Source organism: Ostrinia furnacalis, unplaced genomic scaffold, assembly GCF_004193835.3.
Source record: "Ostrinia furnacalis isolate ACB-3 unplaced genomic scaffold, ASM419383v2 OfSCF4672, whole genome shotgun sequence".
NCBI lineage: Eukaryota > Metazoa > Arthropoda > Insecta > Lepidoptera > Crambidae > Ostrinia > Ostrinia furnacalis.
This window is the reverse complement of record NW_021134911.1, coordinates 622,289-635,516: the sequence shown is the minus strand read 5'-3', so window position 1 is coordinate 635,516 and position 13,228 is coordinate 622,289. Positions and strand designations below refer to the sequence as shown.

At 35.6% G+C, this 13,228-nt stretch overlaps 3 protein-coding genes across 4 annotated transcripts; 1 reads left to right on the top strand and 2 right to left on the bottom strand.

Annotated features, from left to right (window-relative positions):
• Positions 1–434: 434 nt before the first annotated feature.
• Positions 435–7,305, bottom strand: LOC114359856 (uncharacterized). The gene is given in 9 exon segments (XM_028314378.1): positions 435–2,280; positions 2,491–2,936; positions 2,938–3,297; positions 3,457–3,587; positions 3,723–3,861; positions 4,092–4,273; positions 6,436–6,658; positions 6,743–6,948; positions 7,105–7,305. Coding segments are annotated over 9 exon segments (3,003 nt in total). The 5' UTR covers positions 7,147–7,305; the 3' UTR covers positions 435–1,006.
• Positions 7,306–8,020: 715 nt separating this feature from the next.
• TfIIFbeta (transcription factor TFIIFbeta) lies at positions 8,021–9,377 on the top strand. 2 transcript variants are annotated; one of them, XM_028314430.1, is made up of 5 exons: positions 8,021–8,116; positions 8,150–8,471; positions 8,566–8,777; positions 8,857–8,982; positions 9,058–9,228. In XM_028314430.1, exons 2-5 carry the CDS (start codon positions 8,165–8,167, stop codon positions 9,226–9,228), a joined length of 816 nt encoding a protein of 271 aa, XP_028170231.1. In that variant the 5' UTR covers positions 8,021–8,116; positions 8,150–8,164. The 2 variants fall into 2 exon arrangements, with proteins under 2 accessions (XP_028170231.1, XP_028170229.1); XM_028314428.1 differs by having other exon boundaries at positions 8,027–8,471; positions 9,058–9,377.
• An 830-nt stretch (positions 9,378–10,207) lies between these two features.
• LOC114359880 (tetraspanin-7) lies at positions 10,208–12,859 on the bottom strand. The gene is made up of 5 exons (XM_028314409.1): positions 12,393–12,859; positions 11,919–12,110; positions 11,166–11,327; positions 10,708–10,836; positions 10,208–10,377 (listed from the first exon to the last, which is right to left on the bottom strand). The coding sequence occupies exons 1-5, from the start codon at positions 12,468–12,470 to the stop codon at positions 10,222–10,224; spliced, it is 717 nt and encodes a 238-aa protein (XP_028170210.1). The 5' UTR covers positions 12,471–12,859; the 3' UTR covers positions 10,208–10,221.
• Positions 12,860–13,228: the final 369 nt, after the last annotated feature.

The following is a 13,228-nucleotide window of genomic DNA, read 5'->3' as shown; positions in this document are numbered from 1 at the left end:
ATTGAATCATTATCTAGATCTGAAATTTATTTTATTTGACTAAAGGTTTATTTGATATTAGTATCAAATAAAAAAATCGGTTAAAATCATGCGAGAAAAAAAAATTAAGCAGTTTTTAGGTCAAATTTCGGGAAAATCTGAAACAAGTATAAAAATGTCATATCTCCTAAACTATAAAACTTTAGTCATAGAAAGTAAGGTTCAATAATTAGCAAATGACCTCCTCTATACGCGTATTAGCTATGGCGGGTTCAGTTCCAGTCACCCTGTATAATTTTCTGAAGTATTACGGAAGAATATTACCGACTGCTTACTTGGGACTGTGGCCGTTTTATAAAAATTCATTTAACATCGTTTTAGTCACATAGGTCATTACAAAAAAATATTGAATTTTTCATTGCTTTTGGTTGTCACCCAGATTCGATTAATATTAAAAAATAAATCTAAACACTTATCTAACAAATAAAACATATCACATTTTGTAGAAATAAGTCTCTTTGGATTGCAACTAAACATTTTAAAATGAATCACAATAAAGAAATAATGCGGGTAGGTAAATAAATGCTGCCGTTTACTTTGCCGCTTGCAGTGCGTTTGCCCAAAGCTGTCTTGCTCTTTTATTTATTGCACTTAATACATTTCTCTCAATGAAGAAAGTAAAACACGTAATATACTAGATTTTTTTTCTAAGTAAGTCAAATTATCTTTCGGCATAGCGATGTCGAAACAAATTACTTTTATGAGCAAATATATTATTGAGATCTCCTAAGCTTATGTTACACAAGGAAATAAAAATATTATGTCTTCACAATATCATTATAAGATAACATTAAAAACAAACATAATCAATAGCATTGTTTTCTAAATAAATACATATTAATAATTGATTTTTGAATAAATAGTAATCAAACATAATAAAGAAGTTGAATGTTATCTACTGATGATATTGCACAGTGCTAATATTTTATAAAGAACCTTATAGGATAAATTGCCTTAGACTATTAATTTATGTCGTAACATCCCCAGTCTTATGAGCTTGTTGTTTTAGATAAATCGCGTACATTTGCCGCGCTTGGTTCAATACCCTGTTCACATTATGTTTTCGTACCATTTTGTCAAAATGCATCGCCAGTTCATTGTAGTCCATTCGGTTCCTCATAATGTAATCTCTGTGTTGCAACAATACTGTTAAACAAAGAAACATCAAAAATGGATTTCCTCCCCCAAACGCTGTCGGCGGAGGAAGATTGCTAATACTGAACTTGCCAGTATTTTCACTGCTGACTGAAATGGCAGAGACATTTTTCTGAACTGGCGGTTTAAATACTTCGTATTTTTTCTGGAAATTGTTTATAGTAGATGCAACGCTGTGTAAATTAGTCGGCTTAACATTTAGCAAAGATTCGCAGTTTCTCTTTGCGTTCTCCAACTCCTGGGACATATTAGAGAAAAACTTTTGAGATCTTGAAGAACTATTTGGGTCTTGCGGATTATTTTTTAGGTCCGCCTCATTAGCTGGTTCTACTGTATCCCTTTCTGATGAATCAGATTCACTGGAAGGTGTGACAGAGTGCCTACCGTCTCGCGACAGATCTTGTGGTTCCAGAGATTGGTTTTTTCTTAGCAATCTGATAGGTGTGATTGATTTTTTCCCAGAATGTTCTTCGAAAATTTCTCCTGTATCACCATCGAAGTCTAAATCGGCCTGTTCGTCCGGAGTTTGCGGACAACTCGCTGTTGTCCTCGTAGTTGGCGTGTTTCTATGTAACGGATTTTCCCACAAATAAATGTCTTCCGCGCTTCTAGCATTAGATTTGATTGTTTCAAATAATGGGGATTTTTTTGTTAGCTCTATAGTTGACGTTTGAGTTTCTATAGTGTCAGTTGTAAGACAAGCTTGTTTTGTATCTGTGCAGTTAGTTTGCTTTTCTTCAGTGCTTGTCGATTCAGAAGGGGAGTCGCAAATCAAACTGCATCGGTTGACATATGATTGGCCAAAGACTTGGCGATCTAAATGTTCTAATTCAAGTCTCAATTCTCTCGTCATGGATGTAGTCATCGGATAGTACTCTTGTGAATCGTCTGGACTGCTTCCATCGTTCGCATCATACAAGTTTTTGGTGATTTTGTTTGTTTTGGCGTCTTTGAGTTTCTGGGCCACATCATGCTCCTCAAAAGAATTTTTCGTCAAAGTTATTCTTGGGCAGCCTTTGGAACTGTTCTCTTTAGCTGAATGTGTCCTTTGGAGCTTTTCATGTTTGAAGTCGCTTACTTTACTTCCTGAAGCAAAATTAAGAAATTCATTTAAATTTTTAATCATTTTTACTCTTGGTCGATAATTCGCATCTAAATTCATCGAGTCATCAAGTTTATCCAAAGAAGAAAAGAATTTGTTGTTATGCACAGATATTTTATCTCGCAGTAATCGAATCTGACTTCCCAATGGAGTAACTTTTGCATCGACATGGGAGTTCCCATTAATTAAATTACCTGTGCTTGACCAAACTGCAGGCTCTTGTTGTTCGGGGGATTTCCCGTCCTCGGGGACACTTTTCATGCCCCTTCTTAAATGCATCTTGGTATCCTTAGATGTGAAGTTGTTCTTTTCGATACCGTTATCGTGCCTGTCGAATCTTGGTTTTTGTACTTGTAAAACTCCGTCATCTAAACTTTGGAACTCTTTGGCATGCTTTAGCGACGGATTAGTCAGAATTTGTCGAGTTACGTTTTCGTCAAGACTGTGATTCATTTGTTTGCAAGTGGCAAGTTTAGGCGCCTTCACATTCGCTAAACTGAAACTTGAGCTTTGACGTCTAATCGCGCAAACCTTTGTGTAAGCATTTTCTCGCGGCGCTTTTACTAAAGGACTTAAAGGGGGCGGGTCATCATCTATTTCCAGCGTCGGGTCAAATTCTTTTTCTTTCAACGACAGCTCTACCTGGCGTTTTTTGAGGGAGAGACGCCCACAGAACTTCAAGCATTCTCAAAGCATCCTCGAACGCGAATTCGCGTTTCATTTCCAGCAGTAACCATCGATAGCAAAACAACAAATCATCTGCTTGTTGAGATTTTAAGTAATTATAAAAGTCAGGATCGTAAACCTGTAAGGATTCAGTCAAATGTGAAAATTTTAGCGTCATAGCTTCCCCGTCCAAGAGGAAGTTGGGGTAAAGGCGAGTCATGAGCGCGCACAAGCAGATGTAGGCGTGGGCCTCGTCGCCCATGGTGACGAGCAGCGGCGACGCCAGGTCCGACATGCCTTGGCAGTAGCTTACGGTCGGGTGGTTCAGAGCATACCTGCAACCCCAATAAAAACTTATAACAGGCTACGTAACGTTTTTGGAATTGTTTTGAGACGGAAATTAGCATGGTCAGTGAAAAAAAAATTAAATTATTTTGAAAATAGTGTTTCTTTTGACATAAATTGTATAGAAAAGGATATGGCAGAAAACTCACGTTGTCAGTATGTTGAAGAGAGATGCTATGTTCTGATTGTCATCACTGCCAGCATAGAAATTGTGATGCCTATCAGTTCGCAGCACATCTTTTCGAACCATCCCTGTTACATAAGCTAAGTCAGGATTGACCTGTAAATAATATCATTCTATAAACTGGATGTCGAGATCATAATACTCATAATAATCAAATGAAATATTCTTTCTTTATTGCATCATGTAGGCACAATACATTACAATTAATTAATAAATAAGTGTATGATTTACCATTCCCTGTTGAATACAATCTTTCCATCTAGTTCGCAGAGCATAATATTCATTAGCTTTTCTTTTTATGTAGTCCATTCTTTCTTTCCCCGTCATACCATCTGGATAAACATTGAGTATATGCTTCCAAACCACTTTCCTGAAACATAAATTGATGTCATTAGTTTTGTATTAGACTAAGGTATTGCTTCATATTGGTATTATTTCATAAATTTATTTTCAATTGCGACATCTTATAAAGTTTCTTCACTTTCAAGATATTTTTATCTTTCTTAGTGAAAACACCCAGCTTTATTTAATTTTCATCATTTACCATTACGTAAGCTATAAGGCCAAGCAGCCGTCATAATATGAATATTATTAGAATACCTTAGACTTGGATCAATTCCACCACAGTATATGACTTCTCTCAGCTTCGTGGGGTTATTGATTTGTCCTACCGCATCTAGAAAAGCTCTGAATTCAATATCACTAAGCGGTGGTCTCGGGGGAGTGTTGGGATCTTCATACAGGTTGAGAGCCCGTGATACCATGTTGAATGTTTTCTCAACCTATAAGTTGTTAATATCATAAATATAATAATACAACCAATATAAATATTATTTTTTAGGCTCTAAGAAAACTGTATAATGTATGAACTGTCATACATTATACAGGGTGTCCCGTAATGTAACGTCAAGCCGGAACTGGGTGTTGAGGCAAGTTGTGCTGGCTATCAGAAAAATATAAAAAAAAATCTATGTGGCATATTTTCAAAATAATAGGCATTTAAAAAAAATCTAAAAATTCTACTCCAGGTGACGGTCCTTTTACTCGTGTTGCCACAAATCTTCACTTTTTCCAAATTTTTTTTTGTTATGTAACCCTGAATAATGCTTCTCTAAATTGTTATCAAAATTACAAAACCAGCTGCTCCAGCTTGGATGAAAAAAATAGATTATTCCCAAAAAAAATTTCAAATTAAAAATTTGCTTAGTTTAAACTGACTGTACTGAAAAAAAAAATGTACTACGCGAGTGTGGCAAGTGACGTCATAATTTGGCGCATTTAGTAAGGATTCCAAAATGGTATAACACTTGGTAAATTTTTGCTGTAATTGTCGACAATTTTTGGTTTTTTGGAAATAGTCCCGTTTTTAACTTTATCTACCTTGGTTAAAAATTATTATTCTAATGTGCCCAAAATTAAAAAAAATTATTATTCTAAAGTCACAGAAACTTTTGTCACCATGACAGTAATTAGTAGTTGACATACTGTGACAAAAGTCACCTGTGCGCGCCTTTACTACCTGCTCTGCCTGCACTTGTACTTGGTAACAGGGATAATAAGGATATGAAGTTTCGGTTATGGATATGGTTACGGATATTAGAATAATATTATACCGGTTTCGGTTACGGTCACGGACATGAAATCATTTCAGATTATCCGAAAGTCTCGGATAATTTCGGTTACGGAATTATTAGAATTTCAAAAATGTAGGTATAATACAAATAGCAAGATGCTGCGTGAGCGTGACCCACATAGCTACTTTATGTACCAACTAAGACGACACCTATGTATGATAAAGGTAAAACAGGCTGGCATATTAGATGGTGCCAGCGAATGCCAGACAAGTTGGTAACAAATATTAAGATTTAAGGTACAATTCCAAGACGGGCCGCAGACCGCAAACTGCAACCGCAAACTGCAAAACTATGAAATCGGCAGCGCGGCATTGCAGCTGCGGCGTGTATACTGCAGATTTCATAGAGTTTTGCAGTTTGGAATTGTACCCTTAGACTCCGCCTTTATCCGAAACTATCCGTAACTTTTGAATCAGTTTCGGTTACGGTTATGGATATTTTTTTATTTCGGATATCCGATAGTTTCGGTTACGGTTACGGATATCCATAGCATCCCTGCATCCCTTTTAAAATGGCTTCTCCACCTCACTTAAGCCAGAAACTTGAATTTTGGGCACATTAGAATAATATTTTTAACCAAGGTAGATAAAGTTAAAAACGGGATTATTTCCAATAAACAAAATTGTCGATAATTACAGCAAGATTTTACAAAGTGTTATACCATTTTGGAATCCTTACTAAATGCGCCAAATTATGACGTCACTTGCCACACTCACGTAGTACAATTTTTTTTCAGTACAGTCAGTTTAAACTAGGCAAAATTTTTATTTTGATATTTTTTTTGGGAATAATGTATTTTTTTCATCCAAGTTGGAGCAGCTGGTTTTGTAATTTTGATAACAATTTAGAGAAGCATTATTCAGGGCTACATAACAAAAAAAAAAATTTGGAAAAAGTGAAGATTTGTGGCAACACGAGTAAAAAGACCGTCACCGGGAGTAGAATTTTTTGATTTTTTTTAAATGCCTATTATTTTGACAAAATGCCACATAGATTTTTTTTATATTTTTCTGATAGCCAGCACAACTTGCCTCAACACCCAGTTCCGGCTTGACGTTACATTACGGGACACCCTGTATAATGTCATTAGTAGTTTTATTTGTTCTGTTGTTAGGCTCAAACACAAATTAAAATTTTATAATTATAGAAACCAAGTAGGTAATGACTCTTCTAAACTAAATTTTGTGATGGATATGTATGCATTTATACAGTGTCTAATTGTATTTGAAGTTCTGACTATTAAGTGAGAATTATCTTTGGAACAAAATTAGTTTTCAGCAGTATAGGTAAATTTAAAAAGCCATGCATACATGATTCATGAATAGTCCTTGGAATCCAGTGGGAGTATCCTGTTTTTCGTTCTGATGTGGGGACGGTGCCACAGTTGGCTGTTCCTTGCTCTGACTCGTCATTTGAGTAGTTGGATTTACATTTGGAGGCTCCCAATCCTCAGATGCTTCCGCAAAGGGTTTCATGTCCACTTTTAGCTGTACACATGGTTCTGATTTCTGATTAAGTGCTATGTTATGTGCCCTGAAATATGGTCAAATTATAGTATCTTATTTTTTAAATTTATAGTAATAAACATCTAATAAAAACAAATACACTAATACTTACTTAAGAAAAGCTGCATCTAAGTCCCAATCTGATAGCAGTGGTAAGTAAATTTCTTGGCCATAGTCATCCACACTTCGGTATGAGAGTGTAAAGTCAGATTTGATGTCAAATGCTTTAATTAAAATGCTTTGCAAAACTTCCAGAGACGTTATTTGTGGATCAACAGAGAATTTTCTCAACTCTGGTTGCAGCTTTCCTTCACATTTCTAAAATATATAAACAGGTAGGTAGGTAGTCTAACATTTCAAAACTGACGGAATAATCAAATGTATGTTTTTCAAAGTTGCATTATAACTAATTATTTCAATGTTGAAACATTTACCAAACGGAGCAAGAAGAATCAAATTTTTCATAATACAAACCTTGACTTTCACTCTCACTGCTTCTTTGCTATAACCGAACATCTTTGGATTTAATTTTAAACAAAGTTAGTTACATATTTAATACAGCTCCATTTTCAAAATCATATTTACTGTTAATTATTCACAAAAACATGTATTTTAATTTTTCGGTTCGGAACCACACAATCACAAAACTGATAGATGATTGATGACAGCAAATAGGGTTGCCGACAGTATTATTCCAAAATCCCCAAACCAAACGTATTGTCGAAATTACCCACATTTATTATTTCTCACAGAAATAAAACAACCAAAAAATGTAAGTGAATAGTCATTATGATTTGGAAATAATGAAGTAGAACTTCGAAAAAACATAATTAATATGGTTTCTGGTGTTATCATAATTAAGACCAACATTACATTATTACCACATTCAAATGAGACTATGGTTCTCATTAAATAAAAAAAAATCTGTTTTAATTAATTGTAAGAAATCAGTCAAGAAGACTAGCAGAAATTCAAAGTTAAATAGAGCGTATTAATATTCATACCTAAAATCCCCGCATTTTACCCAATCACCTTTGCTTTCACCGTAGTTTGGGGAATTTTCCACAGATTGGCAACTCTGCAGACCATAGACAAGCTACCTTTTTTTTAATATGATGTTGTAAGGCTCTGGGTATAAGTTCCTTTAAGCCAAACGGCTACTGGTGGGCGACAAATAGGCCGTGAATTTTGTACGTTTTCATCTCAATTTCTATTTAACTTTATCCGTAACTACAACTCTAACCAGGGTTTTTGTATGGAGGTTGACGAAAGATTTTTGCGTTTGATAAATTATAGTAAGCTAAATAATATACTTATAGCCCAAGGCCATAAAAATATTTAAAAAAAAGTGCTTTATGTCAAATTGACAGTGTCAACCACAGATGTCAATACTGTCAACAACTGTCAGTGTCAATGTTGGTCGACTACGTGATTAAATAAAATTCGATTCGTATTATTTCGTTCGTAGAGTGAAGAAGATACAATCGTTTAACGTAATAACAATTTGTTAAGTCTCTTTGTTTTGTTTGTTAATATGACTACTACAAACCCAACTCCTCACATTGATCGTGAATTAGATTTATCCAACACAGGCCGAGGTGTTTGGCTTGTGAAAGTTCCGAAGTATATTGCAAATAAATGGGATAAAGCGCCAGGTAACATAGAAGTAGGGAAGTTAAAGATAACGAGAAAAACTGGAAATAAACCACAAGTTCAGCTATCTTTGTCTGAAGCTGTACTTTGTTTAAAAGACCCAGGTGAACAAAGTATTCCAAAAGACCATCGCCTTGGCGTGTCAAATGAAACAAGGCAGTCGTTGGGAGTTTTCTCTCATGCTGTGCGTAAGTATACGTAATATTGTGTAAATGATTATTTCTTATCAGCTTGCAAGTGATTCACCTAATGTCACTTACGAAAATATTTTTATTATTACAGCATCAAACACAGATTCCGTTGTTCCTGAATCAGAGAAGCTGTATATGGAAGGGCGGATTGTACAAAAATTGGAATGTAAGCCTTATGCTAATAACACCTATTATAAACTAAAGTCTGAGTCTATAAGGAAAGCTTCAATGCCCCAGCGGCAAGTGCAGCAGTTAGATCGCATTGTGCAAACCTTCAAACCTGTTGCTGTGCACAAACATGATGTGAGTTTCATTTTTTCATTTACCCACATTACCAAAATAATGTGGACTACTTATAATTTACATTATTTATTTTTTACAGCTTGAATATCAAGAGAGGAAAAAGGCTGAAGGTAAAAAGGCTCGTGATGACAAAGATGCAGTGCTCAATATGCTATTTGCTGCATTTGAGAAACATCAGTATTACAATATAAAAGATTTACAAAAGGTAAAACAGAATTTTAACACTAAGCAATCTGTCTTTTACTTTTCAAATCATTTACGATTTTTTATTTTATTACAGATTACAAGACAGCCTATTGTTTATTTGAAAGAGATACTCAAAGAAGTTTGTAATTACAACTTGAAGAATCCTCACAAAAATACATGGGAGCTGAAACCTGAATACAGACATTACAAACAAGATGCTCCAGTTGAGGCCAAGGAGGACAAACATAGCTCTGACAGTGACTAAACAGCACACTGCTTGTTGTTGATCTAGAATTTATTGATAAAATAGACCATACACATACCATTGTTGTATACTTACTGCATACATAATATTGTTGTGATATTGTTTGTCTTAATATGTTATAAAGACAGAATAAATAATATTTAATCATACAAAAGCGGTTTTACATGAATATTACCCAGATATCTTATCTTATTACCCAGGTATGTTATCTACCTACCTATACAGATGCACTTGCTCATACAAAATATGAGTTTGTTAAACTACTGAAATAGACTGAAATCAGTGAAGTCAGCAAGTTGGTCAAAATTACCTCAATATTGTTTCTGCAATCAATGATGTACTCAAATTAGGTAGGTACTGCTTACTTAAAGCTATAGAAATTTTGAAGATAATGATTTGGAAGACTGCACATTATATTAATAATATTGGTGTGGATTATGTGTGTTCAAGCATGAAGTATGTTAAATGGTTACAAAAACATATTTTTTTGTAAAATGCGTTTTTAAAATAAATCAGTTCCTAGCTGGCCAACTAGGAAATATATATACCCACACCAAAATGTAATAATAACAGATAAATGTTTTTTGTTAATGTCACTTAGGCACAGAGTTATTTGTATTGTGCCGGGATTGAACCCGCGACCTCTGGCATACCTACTTACCTAGTAGTGCGATACGCCCACTTGGTAAGGCGGCCGTCACACTTAGAAAACATACCCACCCAGCATTTTTACGACCCAAATATTCGAAAGAAGATATTTTGAGTAGCTTATACCTTACAACATTAGGTACCTATTTTTTATATACACCAAGTTTTCCATGCAGCAGTTTATTTGTGTAGGTAGGTATTTATAATAAAAATTACTATCTACCTACAGACTGGACTATCTAAATAAAACAATAAAATTTCTAAAAGAAGTCTTAAATCATTTAATTTGTTAATCATTTAATTTTATTTGAAATTTTACCTATTTACATTATGTTACGAAATATTTTAATTCATGGCGTCATAATTCGATTTTTTAATATACTTTGCCAGGCAACATGACAGGAAGGTGCCTAGTATGGGCAGCGAGCCCGTTACAATCATGATGCCATACAAAAAGTTCATGTTGTTCGTTAAATATTCCACTATCACCTCATAGCAGCCCTGGAATAAAAGAAAAAAAGGTTAATAAAAAGGGAGCACTGATTAAAACATTGTCCACATTTAAATAATTCACGGGATCACTAATAGTCCCGGGTTATTCATCCTCGTGATAAGTTAAATATAATATGCTTGTGTTATGGTTGAGTTCACCATAATATTCTAGCGGCGGCGGGGTTCGAACCCGCCTCCTCGGATCTCTAAACGGCTGAGGCCATTCCACCACACATTCACCGTGGGCTATTTCGCCTAATTATTTAAATTATTAATCAGCACAGGCATGGTCTACTTTTTTTAGTTAGATGTTCAACCCGTATGATATCTTTAATTTACCCTCTGATAGACGTCCATATAATTTGCTGTGATACAGTTATTAGGGTCCAAGCAGCAAGAGGTCGGTATTACTCTCTGTGGGGATAACCGCGTCCAGTCTGTGTAGTTCGAAACACCGCAACAATGTAGCTGAAAATATAAGAGTTATTTATTATTAATTAAGAATGATTCTTATCAGAGAATCGACTCCATGGTCACTAGGTAAGTAGCTAGCAACTGGAAAGACAGATGACACATCGCAACCCCTGATCAGACCATAGATTTTTTATTGGCGATAGTTTAGTCGGGCAGTTAATCAGGATGGGCATGGAAGTGCGCACATTACACCGATTGATTCTTTGTACTAACACAGGTAACTATAATCGGGCCTATCGGCCGACTAAAAATCGGTGGTCTGCGTCTGCGCGGCTTAGATGAGAACTAGAACTAATTATGTGAAAAATACATATATTGTTTACCGTAGCCTGAGCGAAGTTCAAATTGTCTTTTTTTGGGATGTTCGAAGCCAGCGTTCGGGTGAGACCGTCATACAGGCCCTTGGCGAAGGTGTGTTGGTAGACGCACACCGCCGCTCCCACGCCAACGTCCATCATGAAGATGCATGCCAGGATGGCGCCGTACTAAAGAACAAGGCAATAATTATAAAGAAAGTAATTACACAGTTTTAACAAACTAATATTATTGCGTAGGTATCCACCTAGTAGACACCGCACTGGGTGAGATTAACTTTATTTATTAAGCTAGTCAATTAGAACCGAATTACTCCTCCTACTACTTACACGTAGGTAAGCTGACATTCCACGATCTCACATTAAACAAGATAGTAAGTTGGGAATATGAGCAATAGTTTGTAGACAACTGTTTTAGGCGAGTAGTTAACTACGGCATATTGCAAATAATTAACCAGGAATTCTCATTGAGGCATTCATGCAAATGTCTTGCATGAACAAGCAACATAATCTTATGATTTCACAATAATGACTCATTAATAAGACTTCAATCGCATGTAATTTAGCGCTCTTTCTTTAGAAGTGGATAATGATAAGTTACAGCTTGGCGAGGAGGATCTATAGCAACGTTGATAGTGCGCAAGTAGCAGGAACAGCATCGTCTCTACCGGGCAGTGAAAAATAGTGCGACCATCTTAGGATGATCTTTAACTCTATCAGTATTACTATAGTAGGTATAAAATGTCAGTGATCAGTACTTACAATAAAAAGGAGAGCAGGTTGTCCCTTGATTATGCAGGAGAATGCAACGGAAGTAACCACAATAATCAGTCCAGCGATGCCTATTAGCAGCTGCGGGGCCGTTCCGGAAATTTCAGGATATTCCAATTCTACATAGGTGTACAAGTCGAATGTGGCCCAGATTCCCGTCACGAGAAGAAGTATACCTGTAGCCTGTATTAATTAAAAAAATAGCATGTAGGATACCTACTAATAATACCCATTTACCTGTTGATTAAACTGAACTACATAAAATAATATTTCTTGTTTACTCAAATAAACAGCTTGTATGTAACTAAGTACTTTAATAAAGGCTTTGTAGGTACACGGTACACTTACTAAAGAATTGATGGTAATTTATTATGTAAATGAAATAAGTCTACCACCGCGTTTACTTACCTATACTCAAAAGAAAAATAAAAAAAAATAGAGACGCATTACTTAGAAATCACTTACCAAAAACAAGAAATTGAAGCCCAAGAGGAAGGTTTTGAAGGCGAATACGTAAGCTTCGTTTGTAAGCTGGTTGCCCATGGTGAATGTGGTGATAATTTTAATGCTATCTATTATTGTTTTTATTCATGACACCAATTTAGTTTTGTTCGGTGTCGGAACGTGTGGTGCCGATGTTTCGGGCGGAGCGGAGGGCACGTAGAGTGCGCAACGCGAGCTTCCCAGTCGCCTTTGCGCATGCGTTAAAATAAAAATGTACCTATAAGTCCGCTATTTGTTTATTTGTATTCTAGCCTGTCTCTGTTTATATACCAACTCTACAGCCTTCATGATTCGTGTGAACACGAGTGTTTCTGGGTAATCTATGCTCGCGCGACAGGATTTACTTTTGGAATTTTATAAACATTAGGACAATTAATTTTCCTCCGCGTGGAAATTTAGTAGCTTTTTGTACGCATGGAATAAAGATCTAACACACTGCACAAAGAGTTCCTAACACGCAATGGCAAATGCATCGATCGATGTAGAGTCGTCTGATGTTATAGAAGTAAATTAACTAGGTACTTAGTCGGCTATGTTAGCTAGTACTATGTAAGTACCTATTAGTTACTTATTCATATTCCATATTAATAATAGAACTATTTATTGTACAGCACAACAAAAACAAGAACAAAAAAAGAAACACACGGACAGTAAAATTTAGGAGGTCTAATCACTATGAAGCGATCTCTTCCAGACAACCTATGGAGTTGAACCCATTAATAAAATCGCTGTTTTTAAGATAAATTAGGTATTTTCTGTTTGGTAGTAGATTGTTAAAGGCACGGGTGCAGTTACCA